The 21,073-nt window shown below is 49.7% G+C and overlaps 7 protein-coding genes across 7 annotated transcripts; 5 read left to right on the top strand and 2 right to left on the bottom strand.

Moving 5' to 3' along the window:
* Positions 1-13: 13 nt before the first annotated feature.
* On the top strand, positions 14-652 carry ALT_4609 (MGR2/ROMO1 family protein; the record flags this gene model as incomplete). Its single annotated transcript, XM_033558995.2, has 5 exons — positions 14-68; positions 143-169; positions 234-263; positions 318-408; positions 529-652. The coding sequence occupies 5 exons, from the start codon at positions 14-16 to the stop codon at positions 650-652; spliced, it is 327 nt and encodes a 108-aa protein (XP_033414886.1).
* Positions 653-3,524: 2,872 nt separating this feature from the next.
* ALT_4608 (uncharacterized protein) lies at positions 3,525-3,884 on the top strand (the record flags this gene model as incomplete). The annotated part of the gene is made up of 1 exon (XM_033558996.1): positions 3,525-3,884. The coding sequence occupies one exon, from the start codon at positions 3,525-3,527 to the stop codon at positions 3,882-3,884; it is 360 nt and encodes a 119-aa protein (XP_033414887.1).
* Positions 3,885-5,002: 1,118 nt separating this feature from the next.
* Positions 5,003-6,647, top strand: ALT_4607 (leucine-rich repeat domain-containing protein; the record flags this gene model as incomplete). The annotated part of the gene is made up of 2 exons (XM_033558997.1): positions 5,003-5,631; positions 5,681-6,647. The coding sequence occupies 2 exons, from the start codon at positions 5,003-5,005 to the stop codon at positions 6,645-6,647; spliced, it is 1,596 nt and encodes a 531-aa protein (XP_033414888.1).
* A 2,530-nt stretch (positions 6,648-9,177) lies between these two features.
* ALT_4606 (uncharacterized protein) lies at positions 9,178-11,884 on the bottom strand (the record flags this gene model as incomplete). Its single annotated transcript, XM_033558999.2, has 7 exons — positions 9,178-9,554; positions 9,617-9,706; positions 9,786-10,131; positions 10,252-10,324; positions 10,975-11,088; positions 11,151-11,725; positions 11,783-11,884. 7 exons carry the CDS (start codon positions 11,882-11,884, stop codon positions 9,178-9,180), a joined length of 1,677 nt encoding a protein of 558 aa, XP_033414890.2.
* Positions 11,885-12,397: 513 nt separating this feature from the next.
* ALT_4605 (PA and RING finger domain protein) lies at positions 12,398-15,031 on the bottom strand (the record flags this gene model as incomplete). Its single annotated transcript, XM_033559000.1, has 2 exons — positions 12,398-12,761; positions 12,819-15,031. The coding sequence occupies 2 exons, from the start codon at positions 15,029-15,031 to the stop codon at positions 12,398-12,400; spliced, it is 2,577 nt and encodes an 858-aa protein (XP_033414891.1).
* Positions 15,032-16,476: 1,445 nt separating this feature from the next.
* ALT_4604 (uncharacterized protein) lies at positions 16,477-16,854 on the top strand (the record flags this gene model as incomplete). The annotated part of the gene is made up of 2 exons (XM_033559001.1): positions 16,477-16,561; positions 16,619-16,854. The coding sequence occupies 2 exons, from the start codon at positions 16,477-16,479 to the stop codon at positions 16,852-16,854; spliced, it is 321 nt and encodes a 106-aa protein (XP_033414892.1).
* Positions 16,855-18,230: 1,376 nt separating this feature from the next.
* ALT_4603 (uncharacterized protein) lies at positions 18,231-20,168 on the top strand (the record flags this gene model as incomplete). Its single annotated transcript, XM_033559002.1, has 1 exon — positions 18,231-20,168. The coding sequence occupies one exon, from the start codon at positions 18,231-18,233 to the stop codon at positions 20,166-20,168; it is 1,938 nt and encodes a 645-aa protein (XP_033414893.1).
* Between the last annotated feature and the right edge of the window lie 905 nt (positions 20,169-21,073).

The raw sequence follows: 21,073 nt of genomic DNA, 5'->3' as shown, positions 1-21,073 counted from the left end.
TTGTTTCTCGAAAATGCCTGTCGTTGCAGCTCCGCCTCAAGGCCACGGCCCCTCCACATTTGACAAGAGTGAGTTTGGAGACAGCTGGGGCATTTGACGATGTCTACATACATCTGTTGATGGTGAGCTAACTCTGCGACAGTGAAGATGGGTGCTCTGATGGGATCGAGTAAGCCTGCGGAAACATAATGTCCTTTCGCATGAAGCGTCGCTAATCAAAGCGTTCTTTCTAGCCGTTGGCGGTATCATGGGATTTATCATCGGTTCGTGCCATTGAAGTACTGATCTATGCGAATATGTCGCTTACATGGTCTAAGGAACCGTCACTATCTTCCAGTATGGCGCTGGGCCTAACGGTGTGATGCGCACTCTGGGAAAATACATGCTTGGTTCGGGTGCAACTTTCGGGTAAGCTTTCTTTCCAGCCAGCGTGATACAATTGAATTTGCCATCTGTTATATGGGCGGAGGAAATTAAAATTGTTCCGGCCGAAGTTCTTGTGCTAATGTGATATGTGCTTCCCGACAGTCTTTTCATGTCGATTGGTAGCGTTATCCGTACCGAAGGACCTCACAACGACGCTTGGCTGCGTGCTCGGGGACCCCCAATGATGCTTCCTCGTCAGTCTCCTCTACGGCCCATGCGTCAGTAGATGAACAATACTGCGTCTGCCGCAGGAACTGAGAGGGAGATATGTCACGACCCGTGGGGACGACTTGTACAATAATATCTACCGGGATGGGAACCTTGTACTGCAGGGAGCAAGACACGCGGTATGGCAATTTGCTGCTGGATGGTTGCAGAATGTCAGCACTGCGGAGGAACTCTCCCTACAACATGTACATAACATGGAGGCATCGGACATTGGGTCGGATGGAGGGTGCCTCCACCGATGCACTTTTTTCTGGCGTTGAACCAAGGGATATCATTTAATGAGAGATTGATGAGATGTCAAATCAATTGGTCACATAACATTGAATATTGAAGCAAAGTACGTATGATTAGTATGGACAGAGCTACGGTATACGTGCGGTCGTTAAGTCCATGAAGTGTCGCATTTCTTACGCTGGTAATGTTACAACTAACTTTGAACAAGGAGGAACCTGGGAAGTCGCTCAGCAGCTGCATTGAACAACTGGCCAGACAGAATGCTAGCATGTCGAGCCTTGAATATCTTCGAGGGTCCAAGGAAGCGGACGATCGTCCGTACCTGGCAACTAGGCGTCTTTTGAGCTCGAAATGATCCCGCCTCTGAGAAGTACGATCATTAATCAGTGTCCCATTGTCAATACACTACAGGCTGTTGAATGCCGCTGCCATTGTTTAAGAGAGAGGTGACTGAGGGACTGAAATAACGCGCTTTGACCTAATCACAATTCTGCCTGACGATGTACTGAGCTGGCGGTGACACCGAGTTTGGACAGGTAATATAACGTGATAATGCACAGATGTATGCATGATCACCATTTTACTTCGTGGGATACCGATCATCGTGCCCTTGCTTCGATAAAAGATGATCATACTTGCTTACACCAGAGCGGAAAGAGAAGGCCGAGCTGTTGCTTGGTGAACCTTGACGATCATGTTGATCTGAACGCCTAGATTTCAGTAGGGCAGAGTGAAATATGGGGCCATTCTCATAAGAGCGACAGAAACCAGTAGTCTACTCCGTAGAGCCGAGGCAGTGAGAGATGATCTATGGGAGATTCTTCTCTCAGGAACAGTTTGAAGAGTCGTGTATACTCAACCGAACCTTGATCATTATTGTTGCGCCAGTTCCTTTCTCAATGATGATACTGCTTCTCGTGACCTAAGGACCTGCGAAAACCTTAGGCACAATTGGGCGCCTGGGGCCACCTGTCCGTGGGTCATGGCTGGATTTTCAGGAACAGCCGAACAGGTGGATGGACTAAGACTGGACAGTTGGACTTGGGGGCATCATTGGCATGGCCATTTGCGTGTATCCACTGAGTTTGCTAGTCCCTTCGTAAACGGTGTGACCAGTTGAGAATTTTTACTTTGCAATTTGCCATCAAGGAACTATTGGAGTTTAGCCAGCGCATGTAATTTCCCCATTAGCTGGAGCGATTCGCCCAAGGGACGAGAGTTGAAAGAGTCATATTATTACGAGAAGCATTATGTGCGAAATCCTCTGATCTCCGATTCATCAACCAAGTCAGTCGATGATTGCTGCGCCAAGGGGTGAGTTTAGTCCCTGAGGGTTCGAACTCCAAAGGCGCGACAATCAACATGCCTCTCTCAGACCTGCGTGAAACAGCCCAGAGACAATGGAGGTGACCGCAGGCGCCAGAATGAAGTTAAAGAATTTAGAACCACCACTTCTGCAGGAGTTGAATGAAGGACAAAGGTCCCTTAGAAGTGATGCTCACATAATCAAAATCTTTTTTGTCGCTTCTTCTCTTGATGATTTCGCTGCTCTTCTCCAGCCAGAACTGCAACCCAAGAAGGCAAAAGAGCACTAGGCTCTGGTGAGGGTCCATTTAATTAAATGGTCCAGTAACTTCGATCGTACCTGACGAAGCGACGATGCACCAATTTCCGGTGAGGCACTAGAGATGTACTAATCTCGTTTCTCGGGGCTCCTAGAGCCCCTGCAGCGAATCATCCCATGGCGTTCCTGGGGCGAGTTTAGGTTTTTGAAGTCGCATGCACAGTTGAACCCTTCCGACCATCCATCATCGGCCACACACATCACACAATGATCCGCTTTGCTGACGAGGTCTTCCTTCTTCAGGAACCTCCACGGAGTTCGAACTACGTAGTCAGGCGGCTACAAGTTGATCCTCGTAATTCGCTCCACAATCCTAAGAAAAAGGTTTTCATCGTCCGTCTGGACCCTTAGACTACCGTTGTTCATGAACTGCGGACTGGACTAGCAGTACGAGCAGTAATGGCGAACCAAGCCCCCAACCAATCTCGGTAGCATACCTTATGAGTTAGGACGAGTCAGTCCAATAGAAAACAAACACAATAAAAAATCTTGTATTAGTGTAAATTGATGGGATGGACAGACCCCTTGCGATTGGTTAAGAATTTGCCCCCAGGCCAAGCTGCACAGACAGACTCATGTTGTTAAATAACAAAGCGCTGCCCCTGTCTGGTTTGGAATTTCTCCTTCATAAAACCTCCTTCACACGTTCGTTGTCTGGGGAATATTATTCCCACTTACACTCCTTCTTGGCCCTTGAGCAGTGCTCCCCACGTTCCTTACAATAACCTCCTTCGCTTCTTGACTCCGGCGCTCACTCGTTCGCGTACCGAGTCTTGAGTTCTCAGCGCTCCTTCACCCCAGTCATTCAATTTTGGTCAACCTTGCGCGACTATCACAGATTACCGTGCCGGTTCCAATCTCTCGGCTACACACCTTGCTCTCTTGCGCATTGCGTTCTCCATCCTTGACATCGGATAAGGATACCTCAATTGATACATACGAATCTAGCGCTGTCGCGTGCACAACACCAATCTCCTAAGTGTTTATAAACCCGGCGATTCATTCCGTCAATATGAAGATCAACGCCATTGTCTCGTCCGTATTTTGCCTGGCTGCGACCCAGCTTGTCGCCGCAGATACCACCACTTCGACCTACACCCACACCATCACCAAGACGCTGGTCCGCGTGAATTCGGAAACCCCAGGAGCCTCCACAGTCGTCAGCTCCTATGTCGTTCCCTCGAGCTCTGCTACTCCTTCTAGCAGCTGGATTGCCAGCAGCAGTGCTGCTGCCACTTCGACTCCTGCGTCCAGCACCCCGTCCGCATCTGGCGTCGTGAATCATTCCGGAGCGAGAAGTGTTGCTGATGTCCGTATGCCCGTCGCGCTCGTCGCCGGATCCGTTGCCCTCCTTTTGGGTGCTGCGCTGTAATTGAATCAACAGCCATCCGACTTTTTTTGCGTTGCAGACAAGTGCAATGCGAGAGCTGGACTTGATCAACATCGCGCTCGTCGCGCCCTGGCAGCATGCGAACGAGTTCATTGAATTCTCTTCTACGCGCAAGTGAAGTACAGGTGATGCCCTCATGGTATATCACCTTGTTACCTTCGACTGCGCTCTTCGAATATATTCATACTTTTGGTTCTTTCTTTCTTTTTTCAACTTCTTCTTCCTCCTCGTCTGAGATTTTACGACTTGAAGAACGAGGCAGTGGTCGAGGCGCTTTGGATTCATATACCCCTTTTTACGACTTCTTCTACGAGTTGATGGTGATTATTCCCCCTTTACCTCCCTGACGTCTACCGGTCATCCGGTTATGATCACGGAGTTTCGGTTTCATTCGACCTGTGAGGTGGTTTGTTGAGCTTGGAGGATACTATTATGTTGCATATAGCTTAGTACATAGACCAACTCAATAGCAATTTGAAGCTGCTGGTCAAGATCGAATTTTTTTTTTCTTCAATAGAAAATCCCTCGGCCTGGTTTTATCTGATTGCATTTCTGCAATCTCATGTTACACCACTAAAACGGTGGCACACAGGGTTTAAATGACCAGTGCATCAGATCGATCAGATCAATTCCCCATGTTGAGCTTTAGATATGTAGTATAGTCTGCCGATCAAAATGAAGACGTTCAATGCTCAATGCTTATTGCTCCTGTCTGATCATCAAGTGGAGTTTCTTTAACGAGGAACACCCGGCCCGATTGGCAGAGCGCGTGGAGGTGGAAGCTGACGCGTGCGCCGTTTCGGGTAAACAGTCGACTGACCACCGGCTGACCGTCACCTCTCGGACAGATTATCTGATTCCACATTCTTGCAGACGTCATGACTTCCGCATGCCTGACTTGAGATTCTCCCTCGTGGTCTCGATTGCGCCTGCTCGCTAAGGCCTGCTGACGTCCGTCGCAGATCCGTTTCCCCACTGCGGAGGTGACGCGCCAAAGTCCAAACCAAGCGGCGTGGTCGCAGACAACAAAAAGTTCCATCTCATTGTTTTTCACTAATAACCAGTTATTGAAATACACTGAAAAAGGAGTTGCGCCCGGTATGGATAGCGAAATCCCTCTTCCCCCGCCGCGACGAATCCGGCACCGGTCCCCCGCCAGTACCAGTTCCTCCGCTGCGAGACCTCCGACTGCCTCCTCGTTCAAAAAGTCATACCGACTCTCGCGCTTTGATGACCGCTCCAGCCAGCCGTCCAGTGATCCTGCGCTCTTCTCCAGCGATGATATCCCTGCATCTGGTCTCGAAAACTACAACACCACTGTCTCCTCTGGAGCTGCAGCGGGCAGGAAACGACGCTACCGCGGGACCTGGTGGGGAGAGACGGTAGTCGATCCGAAGCGGAAGAGGGCAGATTTCAAGGACAAGCGGCTTGTGGATAGTGGTGTGTGGATGGGGAGCGATGAGTCGACGGCAGAGTCGCTTTTGCCGTCCGAAGATGCGTTGATTTGGGGGGAGGACTTGATGAGGAATATGCAGAATTCTACGTCCGTTGGGGTGGGAAGTGAGGGACAGATGGGTGCGCTCAGCTCACAATCTGGGAATTCAGAGCTGCGTCAGACGGCGTCACAGCCAGGGGGTTTCAGGAAAGTGGAGGAGCCGAGGGAACATCAGCTCGCTAGAACGATTGTCAATGACTGTCTCGAAAAAGGGCAGGACAGCGTCGACTTGAGGTGAGATCATTACTGTTTGAGTGATGTGAAGCTGTGCTAACTCTTGCAGCAATGGCAATCTGAGAACTCTTCCTTCGGGCTTGCTGCTTCCTCTTCAATATCTCACCAAGTTGCCCTCAGTCAGAGAGCCTCCAATATCGGAAGAGGGCTACAGCTCCCTGAAGCCGTTTCTTCGTCTCTTTTTGGCTGGCAATGCGCTTACTGCAGTTTCGGGAGAAATATTCGAACTGGACTCGCTCAGAGTTCTCAGCTTGCGGAACAACAAGCTGACAGAGATTCCTCCCGCTATAAGAAAGCTGACAATGTTGCAAGAGGTCAACCTTGCGGTCAACCGCCTGCGATGTCTCCCTTGGGAATTACTATGGTTGATCAAGAAGGGTGACCTGAAACATCTGATGGTCCGACCCAACCCTCTTCTTCAGATCAATGAGGTAGAAGTTACAAGGTGGTACTCCCCCGATGGTAGCGATGCAGCATCACCGGAGGAGGCGTTGAAAGCGTGCCATTATGAAGGACCCGCACCTGAGGAAGCATGGGCCCCAACTCAAGTGGCGATCAGCCCCATCCGACGGTTCAACATGGAAGGTCTTCCCATAACGGATGGCCAAAGCTGCAATTTCCCGTTGAGATCATCGGACGATGCACCGTCTCATGTGCCCTCGCTGCGTGAGGTATCTCTCCTGGCTTTCAGCCAGTCAGCCTATTGCGACCAGATATCCGAGTCCGAAATGATCGGCTATCCGGAACTAATGATTCGCCTCCTTCGACAGGCTAAGAGAGTCAGAAATGCCGGCGGTAGAAGCTGCTCGATATGCCACCGTAGCTTCGTAATTCCACGCACCGAATGGATTGAATGGTGGGACTGCAGTACCTATGAGAACGGGCTCAAGAGACCTCGGTGTCCTGGGGAGCAACTACGCCCCTTGCCATTTCGAAGGCTTGGTTGCAGTTGGGCATGCGTTCCTGAAGCCGAAGAGTCAATGCTCCAAGCTGAAACTGGTCAGCAACAAGGCTAACAGCATCATTTTTGGAGGTTGGCATGGGTATGTGCATTGTGTGATTCTAAGCGACTGTGGATAGACTATATCATGTGTGCTGTACATATGTTGGTTTATATTCGCCATCTTGCATGTGATTGCTCTTGAGCTCGAGAGGCGGTCTGTATGATTAGCTCTGCAGGGTTACGCGGAGAGGCATCATCACTCTGAAGACACTCTGTAGTCCCTGAGTCCCCGATCAATCACTGTCTGTTCTGATTTACTGTATCGAACCGTGCACAATCCTCTTTGCAGCCTTAGTTACGCAACGAGACGCGGAGCAGGATGCTCGCACCATGTTACCAGGTCTTACCGTTCTTGCAAAAGTACTTATTACTTGCGGTCGACTCTGCATCCGGGTAGAACAGGCTGACGAGTATTGCAATCACAGCATATGTAGACTGTTCAACTGCACTAAGTAAGAGAGAAAAGACTTAAGTAGGTGCTCCTTATATTGTAGCACTACCTATACAAGACAGTGGGGGGACATGTGAGTTTGAACCAGAGAGACCTAAGTTTAAAACCTTGGGCGCATCTGTTCAACTGATTGCCAATAACCATGTTTTCCAGGGCTTCTTGAATGGTCCAAACCTGGTAATATCAGAAAATTATCCTCAGGTTCTGGAAACTATATGCCGTGAAAACTCAGTCTAAGATTCTGACATAATGCTGATACGGCAAAGCATCACCAAGAAGCATACGTTCTACCTAGGACATTCTCCTCTTTTATCCCTCCTCTGCTCATACAACTACTCAAGCAAGGCATAGCCGCAGAACAGGAAATGAGTGGGATAGCATCCCTACCCATGGAGCTCTATGATGAGGTATGCTTAAATAGATCAGCGGCTATCGTTTCTGTAGAGAGGAGCTGATTTGGCATAATAGTTTTTGAAAAGATGTTATAGGCCGACTCGTCAGGACTACTGTTCGATGTATGTTGCCAATCATCATATGAGAATATATGGTGCGCTCCGTCAATTGAATAAGGCATTCTATTACAGCGCCACGCGTTTGATGTTTGAAAGCTTTGTGGTCCGGCTGGACCTCAGGGTGCAGGAAGGTCACTCTCCCTTCATCAAATTTGAAGAGCTCTGTCGCAATGCCAATGCTCGCTATGTTGAAAGATTGGTTATCAGATGCTGTGAACGCAATCCAGCTGGATATAATCCTCGAGACTTTGCTGGCTCTTGCAAAAGCTTCGCGCTTCGTCTTGAGCAATTCCCATCTTTACGCTCCGTTGTACTGGTTTTCGTCAGATATCCTTATGGTAGTGAAGATATGTTTGCGGGCGACCCAATTGAGCAGATAATCAATGCTCTTCGGCCCGCGCAGCTACCCAAGTTGGAGAGATTGAGGATTTTTTATGAGGCACTGGGCGAGCCTATGTCTGTGGATGGCTTCTTTGAAAGTCCACCGTCCAACCATCCCCCTATCTCGAGGGTTATAAAAAGTCTACGAAGCGTAACCCTTCACCTTGGGTCCAGCAGGGTGACCCGGACGCAAGACTCCAGTATACGTCAAATACTTGAACACGGCGAGAGCCTGAATCATGTTGATGCACGTGGGATCTGGAGATTGCCACGAAGCTCACCTACCCTCATACACCCTTCGGCTCCCCTACGCGACTTGCGACTTGCGTTTACATTTCTCCCAGGCGAGAGCCTCTTAGAACTGCGTCACTTTCAAAACACATTGAAATACCTCTCCCTGGACAACGTACGGCTTACCAATCGCACTTGGGCTGAAATTTTCATTTTACTCCAGCAGTTTTCCGCGCTTCGCAGACTGTACACAGAGAACCTTGGATACCAATATCATCGGGGTTGTTTCCCTATGGATGAGTCTGACAAGGAGGCTTTGCTCCAATACAAAGCTCAGCGTCCAGGGACCTGGGCGAAACGAGCCCACAAGCCTTAAATCAGCGTGCAAGCATGAACAGCAGTCAATTTGGTAGTACTTGCGCAAGATTCGACAACAGGCACTGGAGCAGACGGTAAGATACTTGGCAGACCTTGGGCTGGATGACAGTGTGAGACTTGGCCTCTATTGGAGAAGTGAAGAATATCAATCCTATGGCCTGCCAATCAGCAGGATGCTAACCCGGGTAAAGAACTGATTTCGCGTAGTGAAGATATACTGGGGAGAATTATATCAACATCAGAAGAAGCTGGCCACTGTCGGATGTCGATATATTGTCCGTAAGGTATCTCTTCATACACGCGTAAAAATTACCTAAGCAGGAAATCCGTTGCGGCGGATGGTATTGTAGCCCTAATTCGAGCTCTTGACTTGCTCCCAAAGCTGGGAAGATATGATGCTGATAGCTTTTGAGGCACCATAACCAACATGACATGGGCCCGTGTGATGAGAGTCGTATCTTACAATTTTCACAAAATGCATCTGGGGAAAATTATAAATATGAGTGAGTGTAAACTATCCGCTCCAAGGACCGATGTCCAAAGTGAAAAAGGGAAAAACACGGCAATGCTCAGCCTGTATCTTCTTATTTCTAAAGCACATCTAACTTCTTCCTGAACCTCAACTCGGTCAAATCCTCCGGCTGACACACCATCAGGCGGCAACCTTTGATATCCGGGCGGGCCAAGATCTTTTCATACGCAATAGCAAACTCGGACGCCTTCATCGCCCCGAACTGATCCGCTGCAGCATCTACCATCACGAACAAGCCGAGATAGATCTCGTTGAAGCGGACATTTGTTTCTGCGTTGTCGACGCATGCCACGTTCGCCATGGAGTATAGCGCGCCCTGTGTCATGCTGGCTGCTGCGCGACCCCCATTGTCTCCGCTTGCGCCTGTGCACAACGTCCAGGTGCTTGCAGGATCGCCCTGCTCGAGAAGATAGGGCATGGTCGCTTGATAGGCAACTGTCGACACGTATCAGTTCTGATCATATCTCTGGGACTCCTACAGCATGGTCATAACTCACAAAGGTTCGGCTCGAAATTGACCTGCATATGCTTCCTTAGGTCTTCCGTGGTGAGATCAAGTATAGGCGTTGTGTCGAACAACCCGCCAGCTGCCCCATCACAAAATCACACGTCTGGTCAGCCCAAAATGCTTATCATATCCTCACTCCGGTGAGAGTACAGACTCACCCGCAGCATAAACATGCTGAAATGCCGGCAACTCCCCCTTCCGCACTTTCTCTACCACATCCCTCACTCCCCGATCAGACATGATATCCGCCTCTACCGTCGTGATGCCCTCGCGAGTTCCTACATTGTGGAACAGCTTCTCCGCCGAAGTCTGGTTGCGCACGATGGCGATGACGTGGCGTTTGGAGCGCAGAGCGGCGTGGATAGCCGAGGCGCCGATGTTGCCTGTGGCCCCGACGATCAAGACGGTCTGCATTTGGTTTGTGGTGGTGGTGATGATGGTTAAGATATGGTTGGCCGTCAGCGCGCTGTTGCTGCTGTACTGTATCACAGGAGTTTGTGCGTGCTACAGCATTTAGTACCCTGGAAAATAGTTTCCCTAGATATATATAGGGTGTTTATTTTCTAGGCAACGACCTGTCTTGCCGTCATGTTCTTCCTACAACCCCACCGCTATCTCCCTCACCCCAGTCGTTCTCGTGTCTGCATCCCCGAGATGTAATCGGCTTTCATGGCGTTCCTGAAGCTCGGACTCCGAACTAAAACCGGTCATGGAAGTACGCTTATCTCCGAGCTTACCACAATCCAGAGGATCCTCATTCCAGGTAAGATTCGAGTTGCATCAGATAATCCCCCGGTTCTCGCTCCAGAGGCTTTCCTTCCCCTTCTGCTTCAATGTCTCATTCGAATCTCAGGCGCGTTGGGCTCGCTAAGCTTCCATCCGATCCACAGAGTGCGCACATAACTCCATCGTGAGATGAATACTGCATGAGCAAAGTCGTGTTGAATATGATGACGATTTAAATGCATGAACGATTCATGCCCAGAATGTCCGCGTTTCTGCCTAAGCTCATCCTGGCGATCCTATGGAACCGGTAAGCGCAGTCATGGAGGTTATAGTTGGAGGGAGAGATGAATATACCGGCAGATTTCTTCCAGAGATGGATGTTAGCCTTGGGAGTCATTAGACTGTACTGGTGTCTCAAACTACCTGTTAAAAGTAGAATTAAGGTATAGAATAGATCGTCCCCAAAAATCTTAGCTAAGGTCCAAAACTTAGTTTTACATGCACGGGTAAAAGTCCCAAAAGGTGACATGTATCAATTATTGGAGGCCGCTGTATACTGTGCCCGATAGACGCGATTCGATGTATCAACACAGTCCCAAGTCCGTCTTAGACCCAATCTACTGCATCGCCTTTTCCATATCCGTAGCCCACAGCGCCGCACCAACCGCATTCGTGAACGAGAACATCAACGAGGCGAACGGAATCATCTCGAACAGAAACGCAGCCATTCCAAATCTGCTCTCAGTTAGCAAGAATCCTATAAACACAGCACAAAACAAATCAAAGATGAATCATACCCGGTATACCCTCCCTGATTCTTCTTCACCCACTCCTCTCTCTTCCGCTCATCCCACCCCTTTAGCTCAAAGTACCTCAAATGCGCCACCGGTCCAGTCTTCTTCCCCTGCATATACACATACAACAGCGTCCCCACAACCGGAATAAAGTTCAACGGTAGCAGCATCAGCGACCTCACCAGCGCCGATGGCCTCATCCGCTCTAGCGGCCGGTTCAGCATCCTCCCCAGTCTCGACACCGCTCCACCGCCAGAGGCATTGATCTGGCGCCCTTTCGCGACCAGCTCCGTGTGTCCGCGTGCGACGAGAGTGCCATCAAAGGTATCCGTCAGCGCGTCAGCGAGGACAAAAGAGCGCGCGAGAAAATTGGTGATGGTCGAGCTTTCGCTGAGGACGAGCAGGGCGGCGGAGATCGGGGCCAGCGGCCCACTGGTGAAGGTCATGATGGCTGCTTGCGGGACGTAGGTGAAGAAGAACATGGCGGTTGTGACGCCGAGGCCGAGGCCGATGGTCTGGACGGCACGAGAGATAAAGGGGCGCCAGAGGTCTTTGTGGTAGGAAAAGAAGAGAATGCCCTGCATTATATGTCAGTCAAACCGATATTCAGAATGCTGTCGGGCTTCTGAGCTCACTTTCACAGGGTAGAGATACGCGCCTGACACGGCGACGTCGTGGGCAACGGCTTTGAAATTGTCTGCCTCTTCGTGGAGGGCGTCTTTCATTTTATCCGCCATTGTTTATTAAGACTCGCAGTGCGATTGATAGCTGGGATCTCAGGATAGTCTCAGGATGGAGAGGAACTGTTGATTGAGCGTGTTGCAGTTGGAGTGAAGAGTGTTTGTCGTTGAAAACATATGATAAGGATGGACGCAGCTATGACGTCATGTGGTATCACCAACTAGAGCGTAGATTTCCTTGTCATACATGGTAAGATGCGTCTGACGTCTGACTAATTTTGACTTGTAGGTAGACTGCCTATAATGCACAAGCCTGTGTATACAGATACTTAATAACCATGGTTTGATAAGAATCCGCCCAATCACCCTGCCTAGCCAATTGTGTTAGTGGTCATGGACCGAGCCTGCGCCCCAAGTAGACAACGCCCCCAACGCCTAGCCAAGCTTATTACTCAATACCAAATGTTCGCTAATGCAGTACATCCCAAGTGTCTCAAAGTGAAGGGAAATATCGTGGTGAACAAAGACGCTAGAGTAGAGAGGAAACCTGATGATAGGGCTGCCCTCTCTTCATCGGTCGTTATCTGCCCCAGTCTGATGCCAAATAGTATCGCCACTCAAGGCTGACAGGCTAAGAGTTGCCAGATTCCTCCAACTGGAAGATGGGGGAGCAGAGGAGGCATGACCTTCTAGTGCCCCCAAATCTGAAGCTCCGTGGTGTTCAGGGGCGGAGGTCTCTTCCTCACTCGAGTTCGTAATGAGCATAGGGGCGGACGAAACGCTTCGATGGGATTCGAAGCCATGATTATAATCACCATCGGCCATTCGCTGTGACGAGTCGCGTGATTCCGCAGTTGTGTTTTGAGCCATGGAGCGAACAACGTCTCCCTTACAGATCGGGCAAGTCCGCCGACGGGTCGTCAGCCATGGAGTTCTGCGCCCTAAGTTAGCAGACTGTAGAAATACGAAACTGTCAGAGAGAGCTACTTACATGCACTCCGCATGAAACTCATGGCCGCAGGGTAGGCTCATCACTCTGCTTTGCCCATCGACGTATTCTTCAAGACATACAACACATTCCACCTGCCGTCCAGTGTACTTGCGGCGCCAAACAGAGGAGGTCGAACCAGACTTCTCGCCTTTTGCCGCGTCCATGTTCCGAGTCTTCTTGGCTTCAGCTGTACTGCTACGCAAGAACGAAGAGCGTGACGGGGCCAGCTCCGGACGACTCCGAGAACCTAGCAATGGGGAAGTCGGCGAGACTGGTCCAGGACTGGAAGATCGAGAGGAAGTCCCTGCAGACGAGGGCGTCGGGATTGTGTGGTAGGTCCTCACCGGAAGGCGGTCCACGATGGACTTCGGAGCCCGCCAACGCCTCCGACGAATGCGAGATCGAATCAAAAGGAGAGCATACACGACCGTCAAAGTGAGCAGAGGACTGACAACTAGAACAAGCAAGGTATCGAAGAAGGGGCTTGTAGACATGCTTGTTGGTGTCAACGTAACCCAGAGGCCCTCATGTTCGGTAACCTTGGCATTTTGATCGGTGTTCCTGCGCATCTTGTTGTTTGCTGGTTTATCCAAGTTGGCACCTTCTGTACGTCTAGGCGCAAAGAAGCGTTTGAAAAACCAACCCTTGTCCGATGCAGGGTTTCCAGGAGAATTTACTGGAGAGCCCTCACGCGAAGGGGATTTTTTGTTGCCGCTAGATTTATCGACGCTCCGATATTCACCGCTTCCAGGAGTGATGCTACCCCCCTTTGGTGAATTAGAAGTCTTCTTTTGGCTCTTCGAATTTTTGCCCGACTCAGTCTTAGCTGTGCTTGCAAAGCTACTTGGCAACGGCAGAGAGGTGCTTCTGGGGGCTACAAGATCTGGATCTCTCCAGTCCTGCACCCCAATGATGAAGCCATCGCCGTCGGCAAGGCTCGACACGCCTTCAGATTTTTTGCGATCATCAGCAGCACTGTTGGGTGTAACTTTATTCGATTGTTGCTTATCACCCAGCCGAACCCAGTCAATGTTTCCGCTGTTAGGTGGTCGTCGACTGTCTTCAAATTTTTGCCAGGCGTGTCCATTGTTGCTCCTACCCAAACCTAGTAGTGACAGGAGAGAATGAAATAGTCCAGTTTTCGGTCTTGGGGCAGTCTGAAGCGGTTCATCCACCACAGCCTGGGGCGTAGGGGTAGAAGACGGGGTGACCGATGTGGTTGTTGTTGGACTCACACGCTGCTTGTCCGAACCGCTGGAGAGTACAGTGCGAGTAGACCCGGCTTTTTCGTCCAAGCTTAAATCTGCTCCGGCCTGCGGAGGCATCAAAGATGATAGCAAGTGTGCTGTCGTGTAAGACGTGAAAACAGCCGGTATAGTCACATTGGACGTGTCCCCTCTGGCATACATCGTCACGAGACTTCCTCCTCGCGTATCATCACCCACAATCACGGCGATCGCTCCGCGTCGTTGAGCCCATTTGACCTTTTCCAGAAAACCACAGCCGCCTCTGCTTAGCAACACAACTTTGCCATTTATCTCGGCGCTCTCCTGCAAGGATTGTATATCTGCATGAGCAGCCGGCTTATTTTGGCGTTCTCCGGGCTTTTCCGGCGCACCTGCGTCTACCACATCTGAATCAGGCAAAGGATGATGCAAATGGTCGTCGGTGCCGTCGTTCGTCGAGGGTCGAGGGGCTCCGCCAGCTGTAAGATGTTCTGATTCTGATTCTTGTTGGGGATCAGCCCGGCGCTGACCTAAAGAGGCCGCAAGACCATCCTTAATACCAGATGAAGAGGTCTTGTCTGCGGCTACCGTGGATTTATCCGGACTGCGACGGTTGTCGCCATCCCCCCATCCTGGGATATCCGAGCAGCCTAACTCTCCTTCCGCGCCACCACTAGTTTTCTCCCCAAAGCCACTGCCCACCCAGAGTGGACCGCTCAGTCCCTTATCTGAAAGGAGAGGGCCAAATGCTGCAGGTCTGGCCAGGAAAAACGTCGAGTTGTCATCGGTAAGGCTGATAATGGCGGATGGCGGGAAAAGCGAGGAGGGTATATTGAAGGAAAAGAGAGCGTGAAATCCAGTCGTTTGACCAGCGAGCGAACTGGGATCAGCCACGCGAGGAGATGACGAAAGAGCCGAGAACAGGGTAAGGAAAATCGGAAAGAAGATGATACAGAAGACTATAGATACTAGGCGTGGCGGGCGCATGGTTGATGATTTTTGAGGACAAAAATCCCAGGTATGGTCCTGCCAGGGAGGTTGAAATTGGCCGAAAATCGTGATTCAGGTGCAGATGTCCTCTTGTAGGCTGCTGTTTTATGACCAATCACAAGGTCGATCAAGGGGGAGAGAGCCGGAGCTCATCGAGGACAATCACGAAGCGGACGTAAGGGCAGAAATTTGACGGAAACGCTATAGGGGCAGGAAGATGACAGAAGAAGATAACTCAGAAACAGAGAACTCAATGAGGAAAGAGAAACGGCCGGATGGACAGACTGTTTGAAGAGAAAGGGAAGGAGGAGAAGAGGGTAGAAGCCACCACCACCACATGGAGCGAGCGTCACTGCGTCAGAGAAACAACAGAGTACAACACGCCATAATAAGGTGGGAACAGCAGCTAGGAAACGTAATGTAGGCCTGAGGCAGTCACAGCACAGCCTCGGAGTCACGGGTTCTGCGGGACTGAGGCGGCGATCCATCAGGCAACGATCATTGTGTTTCGACGGCGGTATCACTGTATCGTACTCCGTTCTTGAATTTTTAAGGTACATTGGACGTCGTAGTGACAAGTATCATATCTGGGTTAATATTTCCACTTTGTATAGTAATTAATTTGAAAGTCGTAAAATCAACGGGAGCACTACATATACAAACATCTGTTTTCCCCTTTGCTAGAACCTCTAATGACGGAGGCACTTGACCCCCTCATGGCTTACCAGGCCGTCTATATTTTGTAATGCATTTTACACCAGTCCCCACAAATCATGCTACATTTACTCCGTAGATAGTCCGTACAAGCCGCCCCACATCTTCAACAGCTCAGTTGCGCCTTAAATTTAGGTAGTTTCCACTGTCTTTGCAATTTAAGGCATGATCGACGAACTGCTCACGAGGCATCCAGAGGTGAAAGACTACATGAGCGAAGAGTCGACTCAAGTCTATGACTTTGTTTTTGTGCTACTTGCTTTACGGAGCACCCTGCTTTAATCAATGAACGCAAGACCATATCATCTTAGTGGCTGTCACGAAGTACTATCTACTACCTAATAAACACCAGTAACTGTGATCCGTGCTGAGGGATAACCCCCGTCGAAATTCACCATAATAAGGTAGCTCACGCTACAGGCCAGTGAGGCTGACTGTTATGTCATCCGTATTATTCTCTACCACAACTCTTCATAGAGCATCTCTGGATCAGATGACGCTGGATGACACAAGACTGATCCCACCACCTTTACGGTCGATTGTGGTCCTAACCATACTTCAAAGACCCCTCTAAGCTATGGGAACGATTAGTCCTATATCGTCACGCTTGCTTGGTGGCGGGAGAATGTTTGGCTCCTTATATAGTGAGCCTGGCATCGCTCGATTAGACGTCCAAGTGGCGGGAAATCATCAATTCAATTCAATTCCAGTTGCAGAAAATCGTCAACATGGCCAACATCTTCCGCAGAGTCAAAGATGTCATGAGTGGGCGTCTAAATGACCCCAACGACACCGCTCACTACGATGACGGTGGTAAGTAGATGACTGACCGAACTTGCATTGTGGCACCGGGTCTTGACTTGTTTGTAGACAAGCGTACTTACAATGATAGCGCAAGCGGTAACGATTTTGGCTCTGGTGTTCACGATGCTCTTCCTGGTTCTGGTAACAGTAGGCCAAACGTTGGCGAGACCGAGATCGACAGGAACGAACAGCCTCCTTCTTCCGCAAAGGGACACCGTGGCTCGCGAGGCTATCATGGGTCAAATTCGAGCAGTGAAAATTATGCCACCGCTACAAATGATTACAGAGGTCCCACTAGCTAAGGCTTGAAACCAAGGTTGATGATGTCCTAGACATAGCCTTGACTCGTCCCGTCAATCTAACGATACTTGTAGTAATATAAGGTGAACCGTCTCTCAAGGTCACAGCGTCCTGGCGCTTCTACCATGCCATGAGATCGACGATGGCCTGGCCGTGAAAATATAGTAATATGGAGGACGTCTGTTTTCATTGGAATATTCGCATGAAATCAGATTCTTCAGTACCTATCAGATGAAACTATGAGTATATGTAGGAGTTTTCCTATATGTGTGTCATGTTTGCCTCCTGCTTTGTAGATCATACTCAGCGTTTGTTCGAGAGCAAACCCTAGCTGTCTTAAGTTTTGCACCTTTCGTCGTAGAAAAGTGGCATACAAGTACCTTTTTTCAATCTCTGTATGCTCGGTATGTAAGGTCTTCACTTGGCCTGTTTTGGTTACTGGAAGACTTATCCGACCCCCACGACTCCTCACGACAGCCTGAAAGATAACCCTGGTACTTCCGCCTGGCAAGACCTGTGTAGGGCAACCTGATTATCATTCAATGTGCTTTTCCCGAAAACCTTGATTCTGTGATATCGATCGGTCCTGATCAGATACCTCTTCTGGCATTCTGCTTTATGGGGAGTCCGGAACTAGTTCATCCTTCCACATCTTCCAGCGGATATAGAGGCGACTCAGCCTTCAGCATGTACAAAAGTAGGATTTAATTGAATAAGTGGTGTTAAAAGAAAGGGCAGTTGCTATGGGTTTACTGAAATACTGAGCTGAGGCGTCCACAGGGCCCTTGGTCGACCTTTTGACAAGTCCTGGCTCACTGGTGAGAGCACTTGCTCCTCCAGGTGAACATATGACAACAATAGAACAAACAGGAAACAATTGGGTGATTCCTTCTGGGAGTAAACCATCTCACCTTCCACTACAAACATCCTAACCTTCGCATATTCTACCACGTACATCACAGCATCTCAGGTGAGCGCGTCAAGGAAGTGACTAGACTCTCAAGCACAGCACGTTACCCTTTGGTCTCGGCACCATCTGGATACCAGTTCGAAGGCCCCCATGTTGAGACTTCTTGTGTTTTGTCTCTTCTGCAGCAACACAAACTGTCTGCACCAGCCATCCATTTTACACTTCTCAGTCCTCCCATCGAACCCTTTTCTTCCATCAGAACACATCCATTCTGCGCATAACATCCTTGATCCTCAAGCATTACGGTTGTTTGAATCCCGTTTGGGCCGGCCTCTCACTCTTCTCATAGCTCTGCCCAGGGCGCGAAGCATTGTCGAGCGCTGTCACTATCATCCCAAGCCGAACACCAACATCCTCGCGACGTGCATTCCACAGCTTCTAGTCGGAAACTCTCACTACAAGCCAACCATGATGAGTCAGATACTGTCTCGTACTCATCAGAGTAAGCCGGGCCTAGCCAGAGCTGCTACTGCAGACGGCATAAACATGGACGTGCAGCATGAACTGCACAGTCTCGATGACATCGTTTCCTCTCGACCGGTTGCATTGAGTGAGCTCTGGAACAGAGCAAGCTTGCGTGGCAAGGTCCCAAAGCCGTTGAAGTCCTTGCAGACTGGTGGTAGACAGATTCACGATGTCAAGGAGATCCCAACTGACACTGAATCCATCGTCGTCGCACAATGCAAGCCTCGTGCTCGCCTTGCTCCGATGCACCGCTCTTATATCGAGATGGATCACCATAATGCTCCACAAACCGAAATATTGCAACGCTCCCGTATTCGTTCGGAAGCATACTATCCGACATACGCACATGAGGCGAAAGAGTACCTCTGGCATGAAAAGGCTGATGGTCATGTTCAGCAAAACCCGCTAAGCTACTGCGACGGCTTCGATCCTTCCTATCTTCAGTCTCTCCACCATGATTATCGCAGCGTATCAGATGGGCTTTTCTACAAACATCAGAACTTCTTGCAATCGGAACATGCGATCTGGCCTGCAAAACCATGTGCGGACCCCAACAACACTCGCGTTGCCTCCTACGAGCAATGCCCCGTCGCTGATCACCAGTACATACCGGAGTCGTACATCGAGCTCCCGCATGGCGGCATCGGAAATAGATATGATCTGTCAGGATATGTGTCTCTGAAGACTCCAGACTACATTTATAGCCAGAGAGACATTCATGGGGCGGCCCTCCCAATTGAGAATGGGTATTCCGACCCAGCCCAGGTTAATTATGCCAGCCACGACTCCGTTCAAGCCGATGTGGAACTTTTAGAGGTCGTTCGTCAAAAGCTTCTGAGAAAGATCTCTAGTTCAGTTCGGGCAGAGGCTTCAGTCGCTGCTGAAGTTCAGGCTCCCAACGCTATTCGAGTTTCCTTACCATCTCATGACAGGAAGCCAAGCTCTGCTGAAAGCGATTCGTCCAAAGCTAGCAGCAAACGATCGATCAAAGAAGAGGCAACTGCTTTCCTTCAGAGCGTTGTTGAGAACTCTCACTTGGATGTCAAAGGAATCAGCTCCCAGGATCTGACGGTGCAGTCCGAGGAATCTGCTATTGCTCGGCTCCAACAAGGAAGTCACGAAGCAGAATACGGGAATTCACAGTCTGTTGGTATGTGTGACCGTTATGCAGGCCTGGAGGATGCACGTCCAATTAACGAACAGGTCAACCATGGAGACAAAGGTACCAATTCACTTTTGAACGCGGGCGCTAATGAGCACCTTCTTCGCAACACGAATCATCGTCTTGTTCATAGGGGGGATATAGCAAAGGACAAACAAGAGAACCCTTACGATAAGCTGCTTATAGCTAACAGGAAGGCTGTCCCGCCTCCACCGGGGCTTCCTATATCATTGGAACAACAGAAGAATACTGATTTCTTGTTCTTCGATACCTTGGCACCAAACAGAGCTAGACTCGAGGAAGCGAATTACTGGTTTCATACCGATAATCGGGGTGCCAGTGAGCTCCGACAGCTGGTCTCATCCATCGCTTATGATAACGTTGAGAGAGAAGCATTGCTTCACGGTACTTCTCGCCCTACTTCAGAGACTACAACTGCATGGCAGACGACTCTGCTTCTGGGAAATGTTATTGCCAATCTTCGATTGCATGCATCCAGTGATCGTACCAAACAGGCAGACTACTTTTCAAATTACGGAGTGGTCGACTCGGCCTGTTGCGAGCCCAGCCATGGCGGACGTCGCAGTTATTTCTTTCAGGACCCTGCAGTTACTCATTGGAAACTTCCAACCGATCGAGTCACCCCGGAAATGGGAACCGAGTCAGAACATGAACTCGCCGGGCCTCAAGTCTACGGCCGACCTTCTGGTACTTGGTAGAAGCCTTGCACAAGTTTGTGATAACCCTTGCCTTAACAGACACTGTGAATTGGTGGATCACACAACCAGGCTGGGAAGCATGGATAGCATGAGAGAGGCTGGGGTTCTATACGGTGATGGGAAAGGAGAGAAAGAGGATGGAGGATTTACGAGACAGAGGGTTCAGTGGATAGCTTTGGGGGTTTGCAGTATAGTTAGAAGATCTACGTTACCTTGCGACTTTCCATAGCTCTACACAACCTACCTTAGGACTACAGCTTTGCTTCCACGAGTAAGGCTTGTTGCCGGTGAATTGTAGGACCCTAGGGTGTGAGTTTCTATGGGGAAAACATTCAAATAATCTTGGATCAACGCATTAATCTTTTCTGTAGTCGTGTTCTGGACATGTTTTTTCTGTCTGACATTTTCCAAGGTCGAGTCAGAAAAACCATAAATTGTATCGTTGGGCGCCTGCTCCGTTCAGGTGATGAGCGGTCTTTTCTTTCCTCACCTGCCTCCTTCATGAAGTCTTCCAGCTTCCCATTAGGTATCTTCCATCCATCCTCTGAGCGTAAAGTTCTTTTCCTTTTCGACTGCTATTCAGGGAAATGTTTATCCCTGGCCCACAAATGTCATCAGAAAGCCAAAAGCTGATCTTTGTGTTCACGATCAAATAACCATCTAAGTATCATGCGTTTGGCAGCTTCCTCACCATTTATGTGCTTTTGCCGAAAGTGTGTCTAACCTTTAGTTCATTGCTTAGTAGATTTGCTTACGTTCCACTCGAATCTCGAGGCCTACGGCCCTGTGAAGGACACACTCAACCAGGTTTTGACTCCGTACCGCTGGTAACAAGATGGATATGTCTAGGGATCTGTCGAAAGACCATGATATCATTGGAGGAGCTTTAGGCAGTGCCAATATTG

This window comes from Aspergillus lentulus (genome assembly GCF_001445615.1).
Source record: "Aspergillus lentulus DNA, contig: Alt08, strain: IFM 54703, whole genome shotgun sequence".
Classification (NCBI taxonomy): domain Eukaryota; kingdom Fungi; phylum Ascomycota; class Eurotiomycetes; order Eurotiales; family Aspergillaceae; genus Aspergillus; species Aspergillus lentulus.
Note: the sequence above shows the minus strand (reverse complement) of the source record. Positions and strands in the feature narration are given on the sequence as shown.